The 16,881-nt window shown below is 45.0% G+C and overlaps 2 protein-coding genes across 2 annotated transcripts in view; one reads left to right on the forward strand and one right to left on the reverse strand.

Moving 5' to 3' along the window:
- LOC144697683 (uncharacterized) overlaps positions 1–16,881 on the forward strand; it is a 672,764-nt gene that overhangs the window by 281,058 nt on the left and 374,825 nt on the right. The window contains exon 2 of the mRNA XM_078569698.1: positions 2,912–2,952. The gene's annotated coding sequence lies outside the window, so the exon portion shown is untranslated. The remainder of the gene's footprint in view (positions 1–2,911; positions 2,953–16,881) is intronic.
- The window catches only part of LOC144698085 (uncharacterized), a 48,528-nt gene that overhangs the window by 5,985 nt on the left and 25,662 nt on the right, over positions 1–16,881 (reverse strand). Inside the window, 4 exon segments of the mRNA XM_078570007.1 lie at positions 8,217–9,375; positions 9,544–9,561; positions 15,249–15,472; positions 15,896–16,178. Coding sequence (XP_078426133.1) covers positions 8,217–9,375; positions 9,544–9,561; positions 15,249–15,472; positions 15,896–16,178 — 1,684 coding nt within the window.

Raw genomic sequence — 16,881 nt, forward strand, 5'->3', positions numbered from 1 at the left:
GTGAGTGTTTCTGAACCCTGTCTCACTATTCCGGGAATGGAGGTGGATTGGAGGTTGTTGTGAGTGTTGGATTATATTGTTTCTCCTCATTCTTCCCGCTTCTCCAACTCCCAGTTCCAGGCTGCAGGTCCCGGTGATTTTGGATGCCGGGAGGTTGTTAGTTTTGGCAACAAAAGCAGAAAATGCTGGAAAAACTCAGCAAGTCTATCAGCATCTGTGGAGAGAAAGACAGAGTTAACGTTTCGTGTCCGTATGACTCTTCTTCAGAGTTATTTTGTTAGTTTCGGCATTGGTATGGGTGCGCAAGTGCAGAAATGCGGCTTAATTCTCCTGTAATAATGGCGGCTGATCCTACCCTGAATGCACCGCGGGATCGAATACGGTCTATCTCCATCAGCAGGGACCCAACCCGCCTTCATTTCACTATTTTGAATTTAATTTTCCATTTCTCCGTGTAGTCTGCAAGTCCGTTTAAGTATTCCTTTAATTTGCTGCAGTTCTTCACCTTCTTACCTCTCACTGCGCCATTGTTGCCATCTGCAGATTGCGACAACCGACCTTCGATAAGAAAATTAACAACTTTTAGATAGAGCGGTTTCTGGGCCCATAGCATTGTGGGAACGTTGGCCGCCATTACTCATCGTCTGCTGCTGAGCGTTTTCGTGCAGTCTGCAGGCAGGTCAGTGACCTGAGCCCCTAGCTCTGTTTCTTAATCGGCTTATGCTGCCTGACGAGCTGGATATTTGAAGTATTTTATATTTTCATTTCAGATCCAACATTGCAGAGTTTTGCTTTCGTTTCATTGTTTTATAGGACTGAGTTTAGAAACACAGGCAGACCAATTCGGATAAAGTCAAAATATTGGGGATGCTGGAAGTTTGAAATCAAAACAGAAAATGCTGGGAAAAAAACTCACCTGGTCTGACAGCAGCTGTGCAGAGAAACAACCGAGGTTTTTTGTTAACTCCATTCTTGGGATTTGGGCGTCAGTAACAAGAGCAGCAGATATTGTCAATCCCCAGTTGTCTGTTGGTCAGGTGTTGGTGGGCCTTCTTCCTGAACCGCTGCAGTCACTGTGGTGAAGGTGCTCCCACAATGCTGTTTGGTAAGGAGTTACAGGATTTCCACTCAGCGATGATATATATCCAAATCATCAAGGACAAGTTGTATTTATGTAGCACCCTGGATATAATAAAACCTTCCAATATGTTTCACAGGAATATTATGTTGCAATATTTAACACTAAGTCACATAAGCAGGCATCAGGGCAGATGATCAGTGGCTTGGTCAAAGAAGTAGGTTATAAGGAGCGTCTTAAAGGATGAGAGGGAGGCAGAGAGGTCCAATGAGAATATTTCAGAGTTTATGGCCTGGGCAGCTGAAGGTTTGGTCACTAATGGTGGATCAATTGAAATCAGGGATCCTCAGAAGGCCTGAATTAAATGACTCCAGATATCTGGGAGGGATGTAGATTGGAGGATATTATAGAGATAGAGAGGGTGAGGTCACTGAAGGATTTGAGAACAAGGATTAGAATTTGAACATAGCGGAGCTGCCTAACGAGAAGCCGATGTAGCTCAGTGAGAACAGGGGGGTTGGATGAACAAGTCTTAGTGCGAGTAAGGATAAGGGAAATGGAGTTTTAAATGACCCCACCTTTATGTGGGTAGCTCGTAATAGTCCAGTTTAGCGGGAACAAAGGAAAGGATGAGTTTCAGCAGCAGATGAGCTGAGGCAGGTGTGAAGTTTGGCAAAGTTACTGAGGTGCAAACAGGCGGTCTTGGTGATATGTAGTTAGAGGCTCAGCTTGGGGTGAAATATGACACCAAGATAGTGAATAGTCTGAAACAAAAATAAAAATATCTGGAAAAACTCAGCAGGTCTGCGCAGAGGAACACAGTTAACGTTTCGAGTCCGTATGACTCTTCAACAGAACTAAGTAAAAATAGAAAAGAGGTGAAATATAAGGTGGTTTAATGGGGCAGTGAGGTGGAGGGGGGGGGATGCGGAGTGGGACAGGTAGAGCTGGATAGAGGGCCAGTGATAGGTGGAGATAACCAAAAGATGTCACAGACAAAAGGACAAAGAGGTGTTGAAGGTGGTGATATTATCTAAGGAATGTGCTAATTAAGGGTAGAAAGCAGGACAAGCAAGGTACCGATAGCCCTAGTGGGGGTGGGGTGAAGGGAAGGGATCGAAATAGGCTAAAAGGTAGAGATAAAACAATGGATGGAAATACATTTCAAAATAATGGAAATAGGTGGGAAAAGAAAAATCTATATAAATTATTGGAAAATATAAGAGGGATCGGAAAGGGGGTGGGGATGGAAGAGTGAGTTCATGATCTAAAATTGATTGTTGAATAGTCTGGTTCAGTCTCAAAGATGTCAGAGAGATGGATGGCATTGATGGTTAGGGAGTGGAGATTGTAGCTGGGACTGAAGACAATGGCTTCAGTCTTCCCGATATTTAAATGGAGGAATTTTCTGTTCATCCAATATTGAATGTCTATCAGGTCAGGACAGTTTGTGACTTGGAGGTGATTATATTTACAGACACCTGCTACCCTGGTCCTTCTAGCTGGTAGATGTTGCGGGTTTGGGAGATTCTGCCAAAGCTCTGGTAGAGTTGCAGATGTGTAACATCCCTCTCCTCCACGCCCTGGCTCTCCCATCTCCCTCTCTTTCCTCCCCTAGATTTTGGAGTTTTGTATTGGCCCTGTCCAGTCGGTGGGTTCCCTTTCCTAATAGGCATTAATGAATCCATTGGGTCTGAAAGCTTTCATTGTCACTTTTTCCTCGTGCCAGTCCCACAAATTACCAGATTCATTCAGCTCAACTTCATAACCTGCCTTTGTGTTTTTGTGGGTTCTTTCTCACTCCCTTTTACCTGTTTTAAACTACTTTCACAGGGCTTGCAGTCCAGAATCTCAAACCCAACATCACATCAGGATCTGACGGTGTCGCCCAATTTATCGTAACCCAAATATGATCGAATTTTGAACATGGAAGTTAAAAGCCTTGTTCACAGTGGGGAGAAACCGTATACATGCTCTGTGTGTGGACGAGGCTTCAGCCAATCAAATGACCTGTCGAACCACAGCCACAGTCACACTGGAGAGAATCCATGGAAATGTGGGGACTGTGGGAAGGGATTCAATTACCCATCCCAACTGGAAATTCATTGGCGCACTCACACTGGAGAGAGGCCGTTCACCTGCTCTGAGTGTAGGAAGGGATTCACTCAGTCATCCCATCTGCAGACACACCAGTGAGTTCACACTGGAGAGAGGCTATCTACCAGCACTGTGTGTAAAAAGGGATTTGCTGATTCATCCAACCTACTGAAACACCAGCGAGTTCAAAGTCAGGGGTGGCCGTTCATCTGTTTTGAGTGTGGGAAGGGATTCATTCGGTCATCCCTCCTGCTGAGACACCAGCGAGTTCACAAGTAACTGCTTGGGTTGGATTTAGTTCCTAATGATATTGTTGTCTGAAGCATATTCATTGGAGTGTGTTTCTGCTGATGTTAATAATCTCCAGCCCAGTTATAGATTCTGGATAAAATTCAAATAAATCAGCTTTGCATTAAACACAGTGTGTTGAGTCTTTTTAATATCTTGAACACAAGTTTGTTCCTTTTGAAGGGCTCTCCCTCTCGCTTGTCTCCTCCATCCTCACCTCCAGGAACAATGTGAGGATCCCATGGAGCTTCTTTGTTTCTAAGATTGAGACAATCCGATCAGCTGCCACTGCTGCTTCCATCCCTTCCACTGGCCCAACGGGACAAACTGTGTCTGAAGATCCCACTTGCCCAAGCCCTGAACACACATTTTTCATGAGTTTCTCTCCCGTCATGCCCTCTCAGTGCTCTCTCACCACCTGCTCCATTGACCCTATTCCCACTAAACTATTGACCAAACGACCTCCCCATGCCTACTGACATTCACAACAGTTCTCTCTTTTCAAGTACTGTCCCGCTCTCCTTTAAATCTTCCATCATTACCACTGTTGTTAAAATAACAAACTCTTCATTTCTCCATCTTTGCATGCTGCAGCCCCATTCCCTGCCTCACTTTGCTTTGAAAAATACTTAAACGTTTTGTAATCTCTCAAATCCGTGTCCATCTTTCCCTGAACTCCAGGTTTGAATCTCCAATCAGGTTTCTGCCCCGCCACAATTCCAGAACAGTTATTTTGAAAGCTATATGACTGTGACAAAGGTAAACTTTCCATTCTGGTCTTTCTCGACCTATCTGCGGTGGGTCCCTCTCTCACTGGCCTTGGTTTCCATCTATTGTTCTGAATGATTAACAGCATTAATCTTCTCCCTAAACTGTCCAAACCCTTCTGCCGGTTCATTTATTGAAACTAGGGAACCTTCTTGTTCTAATGGTGTCATTCCATGTCTGCATTCATGCCTTGAAGTCAGCCCTTGAATTGTGTGTACATTATTTCATCATGTTCGCACATTTCAGTAACAAATGTTGAAATGTCTACTCCACCCCCACAGGGTTTCATCTGTTTAAAGTCACAAATAGAAAGGTCCTGTTTTCTTCTGGAGTTTGAGAGAAATTAGCTTTCAGAATGATGCAAGGTTTCAGTCAATGAGGGAGATCCGGGATTAGCCCCGCCCCTCGTTCACTCCGATTGGTTGGAGGACCAGCCTCTCCTACTCGCCTATCCTGCCCCACCCCCTCTTCCTATTGGCCCGCAGCTGCCATCAATCAGCCGGGCTTGTGAGATGTCTGGTGAGAGGTCAGTGTCGGGGGGCGGGGTTTACAAATCCCGAGGGCGGTCCCAGAGCCGAATGTGAACCAATGACCATTCTTCACTCTCTTCCGGCTTCTCTCCGGCACCAACCTCAAGCAGAGAGCAGGAGACTCTGAGCATGCGCCGTTCACCCGGACAACCCGCAGCAGATAGAGTGGTTTCTGAGGCGCACCGGATTGTGGGTATTCAGGCCGCCATTAGAGACAGAGTCTCAGTTAATCTTTATCTGAACCTGGGGATTAGAGGATGGGGTTTCTGTTAGCATAGGGGCTGAAGAATAATAAATACCATGTTCGAGCTCCAAAGCTCCAGGGTTGATATGGGGCAAAAAGGGAATTTACACAAGGGGGCAGACATATAGCTGAGGTATTAAATGAATACTTTGCACCTGTCTTTAGCAAGGAAGAAGATGCTACCCAGACCATGGTAAAAATGCGAAGTAAATCCGACACTAGATGGGCTTAAAATCGGGAAAGAGGAGGTATTGAATATCTTATCTGTATTTAAAGTTGTTAAGTCGCCAGGACCAGATGTGATGCATCCATGGATACTGCAAGATGTGAGTTGAAATTGCGGAGGCACTGGACATAATTTTTCAGTCTTCTGTAGACTCAGGGGTAGTCCCCAAGGACTAAAAATTGCAAACTTTACACTCTTGATCAAAAAAGGGCGTAAAGATATGCCCAGCGACTACAGACCAATCAGGTTAACTCCTAGAAACAATAATTCTTGACAAAGTTAATCATCACATGGACAAATGCAGGTTGATTATGGAAAGCCAGCATGGATTTCTTAAAGGAAAATCATGTTTAACTAATTTGATGGAGTTTCTTGAAGAGGTAACAGAGAAGATTCATGAGGGCAATGCTGCCACTATGGTGCACATGGACTTCCAAAAGGCATTTGTTGAAGTACTGCACAAAAGATTTGTGAGAAAAGTTAAAGCTCAGGTTACAAAAGGGACAGTAGAAACATGGTTACGGAATTGGCTGCATAACAGGAAACAGAGAGTAGCAGTTAGTGGATATTTTTTGCAGTGGAGGAAGGTTTGTAATGGAGTTCCACAGCGGTATGGTTATGGGACCATTGCTTTTCCTGCCATACATTAATGACCTAGATCTTGGTGTAAAGGCAACTTATCAAAATCTGTGGATAATACAAAACTCAGAAAAATCACAAACTGTGGGGAGGATATTGTAGAACTTCAAAAGTACATAGACAAGTTGGTGGAATGGGCGGAGAGGTGGCAGCTGAAGTTCAATCCAGAGAAATGTGAGATGATAAGTTTTGGCAGGAAAAGACAGTATAAATTAGGGGCTACAACTCTAAAGGGGGGTGCAGAAGCTGAGGGACCTGTATGTATATGTGCCTAAGTCATTATAGCAGGGCAGGTTGAGAGAATGGTTAATAAATGATACAGTATCCTGGATTTTATGAATAGGGGCACAGAGTACAAGAGAAAGGAGGTTATGCTGATCTTGTATAAGACACTAGTTAGACCTCAGCTGGATTATTGCTTACAGTTCTCGGCACTGAACTTTAGGAAGGATGTGAAGGCATTGGAGAGAGTATAGAAGAGGTTTACGTGAATGGTTCCAGGGTTGAGAAACTTGAGTTATGAAGATAGATTGGAAAGGTTAGCATGGTGGCATGAGAGAAAAGATGCTCAGAGGAAAGTTGATGGAGGCATTCAGAATCATGAGGCGTCTGGACAGAGTCTATAGGAAGAAACTGTTCTGACACGTGAAAGGATCAAGAATGAGAGGGCACAGATTTAAAGAAGTTATTCAAAGAAGCAAAAGCGATATGTGGAGAAACTTCTTATGCAGCATTGCAATTAAATTTTGGAATGCACAGGTTGAGAGTGTGGTGGAGGCAGGTTCAACTGAAGCATTCAGGAAGGAATGAGACTGTTATCAGAAACGGGAGGACGTAAAGGGTAAGGTGGGAGAATGGGCCTAGGTGAGTTACTCTTTGGGAGAGCCAGTGCAAACACGATGAACCAAATGGCCTCCTTCTGCATCATACCAATTGTGTGATGTGGTAAAAATTGTTGGTTAATCCTGACAGTCAATCTCTATCTCTATGTCTGTAAGAGACCAATAGGCCATTGTTCTCCCAGTTTACATTCTAACAAGAAGTTCCAAATGTTTGTAGCACTGTGATCTTGTTGTGTGCTCAATAACATAGTCAGTCTTCTCTGTCAATCTTGTGCAGAAGAGCTGATGTAGGTAGAATAACTTGGTCTGTATGATACAGTCTGTGTGAGAGTGATTAGAATATGATTGTGTCATAGTTCGGTGAGACCTGATCGCTTACTGAGTGAGTGAGCCTGTATAAATGTAACTCAGGTAAACACGGCTTGTCACAGTCCAGTGAGTTCTGATCACTGACTGAGTGAGCGAGTCTGTATAAATTAGTGATTTTCTGCTAACATAGGGATTGCAAAATAAGGATGATTAATATCCAACTCCTACCATCTGCATCCTGCAAGAATGGAGCTGTTGGCCAATGTTCAGTAATTAATCTGTTTCAATAAAGTCTGTCACACATTAACACAAAATTGTTCTGCTGTGCTCTATTTTTTAACATGAATTGGCAAACATTTTTTACCTCTATGAATTTGGGTTGTGGACTGGAATGTCTTCACTCTTCTCTGTTGATCTTATCCAGAAGGGCTACTCTGGAAAGAAGGGCTTGGTCTGTAAGATATGGTCACTGTGAGAGTGAAAATGGAACATTTTTATATCAAAGTTCAGTGACATCTGATCACTTACCGAGTGAGTCAGTCTGTGAAAATGTAACTCAGGTAATCACAGCTCCAGTAGGTGATTCTCTGGTTACAATGAGATTGATAAGAAAGGAATCAGGAGCTTGCAGTCCAACCCAGCAGGGCACCAGTGGAGAGGCATTGGAGGAGGATGGTTTGGTCAATGGTGTCAAAGACTGTGGACAGGCCGAGAAGGACTGTGAGGGAGAGTTTGCCTTTGTCACATTCACATCAGATGTAACCTGTGACTTTGAGAAGAGCTGTTTCGATACTGTGACAGGGGCAGGAATATTATTGCACGGATTAAAACATGGAGTTCCAAGAATGATGAGCATGGATTTGGAAGGTGACAAGGGTTTGGGAGAGGGAAGGGTGGAAAAAAACGGAGAGGTAGTTTGCAAGGACATTGGGGTCAAGGGTTGGTTTTATTGAGGAGAGAGCGATGATGGCAGATTTGAAGGAGAGGGAGAGCCCTTCAAAGTAATTAACATGTGTTTGAGATATTAAAGAGACTCAACACAGTGTGTTTAACACAAAACTGATTAATTTAATTTTTATTCGGAGTGAGAACCATGATGACAGGGCTGGAGTTTATTAACATCAGCAGAAACAGGCCCAAATGAACATGACTCAGTTTGGATGTGATTAACAGCAAAATCCAATCACTGCAGTTATTTGTGAACTCGCTGGTGTTTCAGCAGGTTAGCAGACTGAGTAAATCCCTTCCCACACTTGCAGCAGGTGAATGGCCTCTCCCCAGTGTGAACTCGCTGGTGTGTCAGCAGGTGGGATGACTGAGTGAATCCCTTCCCACACGTGGTGCAGGTGAAGTGCCTCTCCCCTGTGTGAGTGCGCTTGTGTGTCTGCAGGTGGGATGACTGAGTGAATCCCTTCCCACACTCAGAGCAGGTGAATGGCCTCTCCCCAGTGTGAGTTCGCTGGTGTAAAATGAGTTGAGATGATCGCCTGAACCCAGCCCCGCAGTGAGAGCACCTGAATGGTCTCTCATCAGTATGAACAAGTTGATGGGACATCAGCTCCCTGGAACTTTTAAAGCAATTTTCACAGTCTGGGCATTTAAATGGTCTCTCATCAGTGTGAATTCTTTGATGTGTCTGTAGGTGGGATGACTGAGTAAATCTCTTTCCACAATCAGAGCAGGTGAACAACTTCTCCCCAGTGTGAACCTGCTGGTGTCTCACCAGGTTGTTCGAATGGACGAATCCTTTCCCACACTCAGAGCAGCTGAATGGCCTCACCTCAGTGTGAGTTTGTTCATGTCTCAGCAGGCTGGATAACTGAGTGAATCCCTTCGCACACTCTGTACAGGTGAACGGTCTCTCCCCAGTGTGAATTCGCTGGTGCCTCAGCAGGGTGGATGAATCAGTGAATCCCTTCCCACACTCTGTACAGGTGAATGGCCTCTCCCCAGTGTGAGTGTGCTGGTGTATGGTGAGTTCAGATGCTCGCCTGAACCCATTCCCACAGTGAGAACACCTGAACAGTCTCTCATCAGTGTGAACACGCTGGTGTGCCAGCAGGTTGGATGAGTCAGTGAATCCCCTCCCACACTTGGAGCAGGTGAACGGCTTTTCCCCAGTGTGAACCCGCTGGTGTATCACCAAGCTGGATGACTGAGTGAATCCTTTCCCACACTTGGAGCAAGTGAACGGTCTCTCACTCGTGTGAACTCTCTGGTGCCTCAGCAGATTGGATGAATTAATGAATCCCTTCCCACACTCAGGGCAGGTGAACGGTCTCTCCCCAGTGTGAACTCGTTGGTGTGTAAGCAGGTTGGATGAATTAACAAATTTCTTCCCACAATCTGAGCAGGTGAACAGCCTCTTCCTGGTGTGACTGTCCCACTGAGTTTCCAGCTGAACTGTATCAGTGAATCCCTTCCTACAATCTGCACATTTCCATGGCTTCTCCCCATTTTGACTGCATTTATGTTTTGATGGGTCTGATGATCGGCTGAAGCCTCGTCCACACACAGAACATGTGTACGGTTTCTCCCCACTGTGAATGGTGCTTTTTCCTTCCATGTCCATAAACCGATGATATTCAGAACTCGATAAATTGGGCGACTCTATCAGATCCTGTTATGATGTTTGGTTTGAGTTTTCCGACTGCAAATCTTCCCCTTCTAATCCCCTGTGAAATTGACTTAAAACAGGAAAAAGGGAGTGAGAGAGAACCCACAGAAACACAAAGGCAGGATGACGTCTCCTCAGGGGCGCAGGTTTCTGCCCTGGGTCCTCATAGGACTGAAAAGATCCACAGATCTTTGGACATAGGGGGCAGGACGTGCCACGAGGTAGCAGAATTCGGGAAGCAGAATTTGCTTCCTTTTCTTTCTTTCTCTGTCGTCGCTCTGCCTCATCAATAAGACATTGGGACTCAAAGGGTATTGCAACTTGATGGACAAATTGTCTCCATTCTGAACAATGGGAATCAGGCTCCTCCCAGTCATTCAAAACATTGCCCCCTACAAAGATGGCGGCCCCGCATGCGCCCTGCTGCACATTGCCCCCAATAAAGATGGCGGCCGATAACTTGGCCCGATTTATGGGGGTTGCGGCCCCCGCTCCGTGCAAGCGGGCGACCGCAAAGTTCAGTTTTGGGGTTTTCTGATTGCACAACAAGTTTACCAATCCGCTCCGCCCACCCGCCCAATCGATCGCTCCCTCCGCCCAACTATTCTCTTCCTTACCGATTCCGGGTCCGAGAAGCGTCTCTCCATCGCCATTACTCACACTGCGCATGCTTCTCTTCCATCCCGGTCCCGCCCTTCATTCAATCCGATTGGTTGGAGGACCAGCCGCTCCCGCTCGGGCCTCCGTTTCCGCCGCCTCTTCCTAATGGTCCGGACCTGCCGTCAATCAGCCGGGCATTGTGACGGTTTCAGATGGTGAGAGCGGCACAGACTCAGCCTGACTTGCTGATTCTTGGCAGCATTTTCTGTTTGGGAATTAGAGCTAGAGATGGATTTAAAAAGGGAGACAGAGAGAAAACAGGGAATTATAGACCAGTCAGACTGACGTCGGTAGTGGGGAAAATTCTAGGGTCCATTATAAAAGATTTAATAGCTGAGCACGTGGAAAGCAGTGGCAGAATCGGACAGAGTCAGCATGGATTTCTGAAAGGGAAATCATGCTTGACAAATCTACTGGAATTTTTCGAGGATGCAATGAGTAGAGCTGAGGAGGGGGAGCCAGTGGATGTGGTTTATTTGGACTTTCAGAAGGCTTTCAACAAAGTCCCACCTAAGAGATTGGCGTGTAAAATTAAAGCACGTGGGATTGGAGGTAGTGTACTGAGATGGATAGAAAACTGGTTGGCAGACAGGAAACAAAGAGTAGGAATAAACGGGTATTTTTTTGAATGGCAGGCAGTGACTAGTGGGGTACCACAGGGATCGGTGCTGGGACCCCAGTTATTCACAAGATATATTAATGATTTAGATGAGGGAACTAAATGTAAAATCTCCAAATTTGCAGATGACACAAAGCTGGGTGGGAAGGTGAGCGGTGAGGAGGGAGCAGAGATGCTTCAGTGTGATTTAGACAAGCTGACTGAGTGGGCAAATGCATGGCAGATGCAGTATAATGTGGATAAATGTGAGGTTCTCCACTTTGGTAGTAAAAACAGGAAGGCAGATTATTATCTGAATGGCTATAAATTGAGAGAGGGGAATGTGCAACGAGACCTGGGTGTCCTTGTACACCAACTGCTGAAGGTAAGCATGCAAGCGCAGCAGGTGGTAAAGAAGGCAAATGGTATGTTGGCCTTCATAGCGAGAGGATTCGAGTACAGGAGCAGGGGTGTCTTGCTGCAATTATCTCTTGGTGAGACCACACTTGGAATATTGTGCGCAGTTTTGGTCTCCTTATCTGAGGAAGGATGTACTTTCTATAGAGGGAGTTCAGCGAAGGTTTACCAGACTGATTCCTGGGATGGTGGGACTGACATATGAGGAGAGGTTGAGTTGATTAGGATTATATTCGCTGGAGTTCAGAAGAATGAGGGGGGATCTCATAGAAACCTTAAACATTCTAACAGGACTATGCAGGGTAGATGCAGGAAGGATGTTCCCAATGGTGGGGGAGTCCAGAACCAGGGGTCACAGTCTGAGGATACAGGGTAGACCATTTAGGACTGAGATGAGGAGAAATTTCTTCATCCAGAGGGTGGTGAGCCTGCGGAATTCGTTACCACAGAAAGTAGTTGAGGCCAAAACATTGTATGTTTTCAAGGAGTTAGATATAGCTCTTGGGACAAAAGGGATCAAAGGATATGGGGAAAAAGCAGGAGCAAGCTGTTGAGTTGGATGATCAGCCATGATCATAATGATTGGTGGAGCAGGCTCGAAGGGCCGAATGGCCTACTCCTGCTCCTATTTTCTATGTCAGATCCCCTTTGTCTGGGGGGGATTCACACTCATTTCCCTAATTCACTGATTATCACGTTTATTTAACATGAGAAAGTTCCCGGTTCAATCCCGGCTGGAAGCTTTGTGTTTACAATTGTTACTGAGGAGGAATTAACAGTGAGTTTAGTTTCATGTCGAACAGGGTGACAGTTATTGTCTCATTCTTTAAAAGCCCCTTCTTCACCTTTAAACAGGGAACAATAATTCAGAGAAAACTGATCTACTGTGACCCTGAAACAAGATACTGCAGATGCTGGAAATCCGACCTCAAAACAGAAAATGTTGGAAACACTCAGCAGTTCAAACAGCTTCTGTAGAGAGGGAAACCGAGTGAATGTTTCAGGTGGGTGATCTATCAACCAAACTGGAAGGACTTAAAGATGGGGGACACCGTGTCGGAAGACAGGGGCAATGCGTCGGGAGATGGGACATGTATACTGAACACGTTGTTCACCTTCATAATTCACAACACTATTCCTGATGTTCATGAGCTGCCTCACTTTCTTTCCCATTAATTCCATTTGCTGATCTATCAGTAATGGACTTGCTGCCATCTCGAACAAAACTGTTTTCACCACTAAGGCTCCGCTGGTATTTAATAGTCTTCATGACATCATCGCACTGGGACTGGATGACATCATCGCACTGGGACTGGATGACATCATAAGAGTCCATTGTTTCTTAATGACCCACATCAATAACTAGAGGAAATATTAATAAACCTGAGCACATTATCTAGGCTGACACTCCAGGGTGACATTGAGGGACTGCTGCACTGTCAGAGACAGCATCCTTCACAGGGAACTTGTGGAGGCTCTGGTCACAATCTTCCAATCCTCCTTATATAGTAGTGGTGTCAAAGGACTGACAGATTGTAAATGTTACACCCCTGTTCAAAAACACAGCAATTCCAGTACAATCAGCTTCACATCAGTGGTGGGGAAAGGTTGGAGCCAATAATCCAGGACATTGCACTTGGAAAAGTATTGGTTATTTCCAGCATTTTCTGTTTTTAATACCGAGACTTCCCTGGATCCCAAGAGGCTCTCTGGGAGGTGAGGGGAGCTGAGAGTTGTCCATGAGGGTAACCAGAGATCTGAGAACTGAAAGGAGAAAAGATCCAAAAATGGAGCAGTCAGTAACAGGACATCAATTAGTCTCCTCTTATCCTGGAGAAATCAAGGACTCGACATACTGTGTGCTTGAAACAAAGCTGATTTATTTAACAGACATCAAGATATTAAACTCCAACCCAGTTACAGGGATTATTAACATCTGTAGAAATAAACCCCAACTGTCAGAATGAACATGGTTCAGTTCAGGATGTGATTAACAGTGACAGTAACAGGAGAATTGAGAATATTAAGGGGAACAGTGGGTAAATAGAAATTATTTCCACTGGTTAGGCAGTCGAGGAATAGGTGGTACAATCTAAAAGTTAGAACCAGAGCCTTCAGGAATGTAATTATATAGGATACATGACAAGCCCAGCCAGTCCATGCTTGTGTTTATGCTCCACTAGAGCCTCCTCCCATCTTTCCTAATCTCAATCTATCATTGTAACCATCTATTCTCGTCTCTCTCTTGTGCTTGCCGAGCTTCTCCATAAGTAATATTAGATGTGATTTCATGATTGGACAACACTTATTAAACAATCCTGATTGTGCTAAGAATTACATGAACAAAGAATTTAAGATTATCAGTCAGACTCTCAGTGTGGCTCAGTTACACGTGTTAGAAGCTACACACGTGGTCCTGTCCTTTGCCAAAAAAAAAACAATTCCATGCACTGTGCCTTTTAACTAAACAAACACGATACCATTCACTTTAACCACTCCCAGTAGCGAGTTCCACTTTCTCACCACTCTTTGGGTGAAGAATTTTCTCCTGAATTCCTTATTGGATTTCTTGGTGACTATCTGATATTGATGGTCTCTAATTATGCTCTTCCCCACAAGAGGAAATGTTCTCTCTGTATCCACTCGATCAAAATCTCTCTCATTTTAAAGACCTCGGTTAGCCTCAGCCTTACTTTCTCGAGAGAAAAGCGACCAAGTCTGTCAATCCTTTCCTGATATGTTTACCTGCACATTTCTGGTATCATCATTATAAATCTGCTCTGGGCCCTATCCAGTGACTCAATATCTTTTTCTATAATATGGTGACCAGAACTGCCCTTTTCATTCTGGCTGGTAAGATTTAGGTTCGGGAGTCACAGATTACCCAAAAACAGGGTCGAGCTCATAAGTGATTTGAAAGTAGTTCACTGAGAAGCAAAAGTTTAAATATGATGTGTAAGCTAAATAGACAGGAAAACACACGACCCGTGACAGGTGAGAACAGTTTACCAGTCCCAGAGAACGAATGGACGGATGACACAGAGTGAGTGCTGGTCTCTGTAGCTGGTGGTGACAGTCTCCTGTGAACGGTTAACTGGTGTGAGCCAGAGTGTGGGTGTTGGGCTGAAGCCAGTGTGGATCACGTCAATATCTCTGTGCTCTCGAGAGCCTGTTTTAACCTTTCCACAGACAGTTGGTTTACGTATGGGTCATGAGATCCAATCCTTTCAGGGCCGATGCTACAGACATGTCCTTGGCAGAGATAACAGGCCTGCTCTGTGTTTGTCAGCTAGCAAGCTGCTATGGAAGCTTTCTTCATAACAGAGAGACTGATCCATTCTTCTAATATTCCATACGCTTCTGAACATTTTATAGGGTTATTAGACAGTGATTTCTTACAGTCCATTACTTGGATTGAACTTGTCTGCATTCCCGTGCCGAGGGGATTTCTGTATCCGGCGGGAGGGGTAACATTTGGGAACTCTCGATTCTCCACCAATTCCCATTCCCCTTCTTCCTGGTGGATAATGGAGGTGTCACTGTGAGTAATGTGCAAGTCAGTAAGAATTGTCAGCAAGGATTAATCAGCACTTTCTAATTGGAGATGTTAATCAGTGGAACCTCTCAGGCACTTAATTGTAGAGTTTGTACCAAAGATCAATTTAGGATTGAAGTAAAAGTTCAGAATCTTGTTGTAAACTAATTTCTGATGAGAGTTCCTGAATTATGGGGAAAGATCAGAGACAGCGGTTCTTAAAGGGACACTGCAGCCCCGAGAACACAATCAGATATAGATCCAGAATATTAAACTCCAGCCCAGTTACAGGGATTATTAACATCAGCAGAAACAAACCCCAACTGTCAGAATGAGCATGGTTCAGTCCTGGATGTGATTAACAGCAACCATAACAGCAGAATCCAACTCCTGCAGTCACTTGTGAACTCGCTGGTGTGACTGGAGATTGGATAACTAAGTGAATCCCTTCCCACACTCGGAGCAGGTGAATGGTCTCTCTCCCATGTGAACTCGCTGGTGTATCAGCAGGTGGGATAACTGGGTGAATCCCTTCCCACACTTGGAGCAGATAAATGGTCTCTCTCCAGTGTGAACTCGCTCATGTCTCAACAGGTTGGGTAAATGAGTGAATCCCTTCCCACACTCGGAACAGGTGAATGGCCTCTCCCCAGTGTGAATTCGCTGGTGTGCATTGAGGTTCAATGAAGCCCTGAATCTCTTTCCACAGGAGGTACAGCTGAACGGCCTCTCCTTAGTGTGAATTTGCTGATGTTTCTGTAGGTCAGAGGACTCAGTGAATTCCTTCCCACATATTGTGCATGTGAACTGTCTCTCTCCAGAGTGAACCCTCTGATGTGTCAGAAGGTTGGATAACTAAGTGAAGTTCTTCCCACACAAGGAGCAGGTGAACGGCCTCTCTCCAGTGTGAAGTCGCTGGTGTCTCAACAGGTTGGATGAAGACCTGAATCTCTTTCCACAGGAAATACAGCTGAACGGCCGCTCCTCAGTGTGAATTCACTGGTGCTTCAGCAGGTCAGAGGACCCAGTGAATCCTTTCCCATATACAGGGCAGGTGAACGGTCTCTTTCCCGTGTGAACTGGCTGGTGTCTCAGTAGGCTGGTTAACTGTGTGAATCGCTTCCCACACTCAGAACAGGTGAATGGTCTCTCTCCAGTATGTAACCGCTGGTGTGTTAGAAGTTGGGATGATTGAGTGAATCCTTTCCCACATTCCGGACAGGTGAATGGCCTCTTTCCAGTGTGAACTGGCTGGTGTTGCAGTAGGCTGGATAACTGAGTGAATCCCTTCCCACACTCGGGGCAAGTGAACAGCCTCTCCCCAGTGTGACTGTGTCAATTGGAAGGACAATTGAATCCTTTCCTACAGTCCCCACATTTCCACGGTTTCTTCATGGCGCAGGTGTCCCTGTGTCTCTCCAGGTTGGATGATCAGTTGAAGCCTCACCCACACAGAGAACACGTGTACAGTCTCTCCCCGCTGTGAACGGTGCAATGTTATTTCAGGCTGTGTAACTGAGAAGTCAGTTCACTGGAACACTCTCACTCTGATGTGTGTGTGTCGGTGCTTTTCCAGTCACACTGATGTTTGAAATCTTTTCCCACAGGCAGAACAGACAAACATTTCTCCTTACACATTCAAAGGCCGGTGATATTCAGGTCCTGATGAATCAAGTGACTCTGTCAGATCTTGATGTGATGTTTGGTTTGAGTTTCCCATCTTCAAGTCCTCCCCTTCCAATACCCTGTAAAAGGAGTTTACAAAAGTCATCACTGTCAGTACAGGATAGAAATTCAGAACAGACAATTCTAGTTTCTATGGACCATTTTTTTCCTGTCTTCCCCCAAAGCTGCAAATCCCCGTCCCACACACTCTCCCTCCTCCCTGTGCTGAAATCCAAACAGTTTTGGACAATTCTTTCTGTATTTTTTTAACAAATTTCTACAACTGGAAATAACAACATGTTTGACCATTCACTTCAGTGATTACTCATGACAAAACATTAATCTGAAACCCCCTGACCGACCATACA

The sequence above is a fragment of the Cetorhinus maximus genome, chromosome 23 (genome assembly GCF_964194155.1).
Source record: "Cetorhinus maximus chromosome 23, sCetMax3.hap1.1, whole genome shotgun sequence".
Lineage (NCBI taxonomy): Eukaryota > Metazoa > Chordata > Chondrichthyes > Lamniformes > Cetorhinidae > Cetorhinus > Cetorhinus maximus.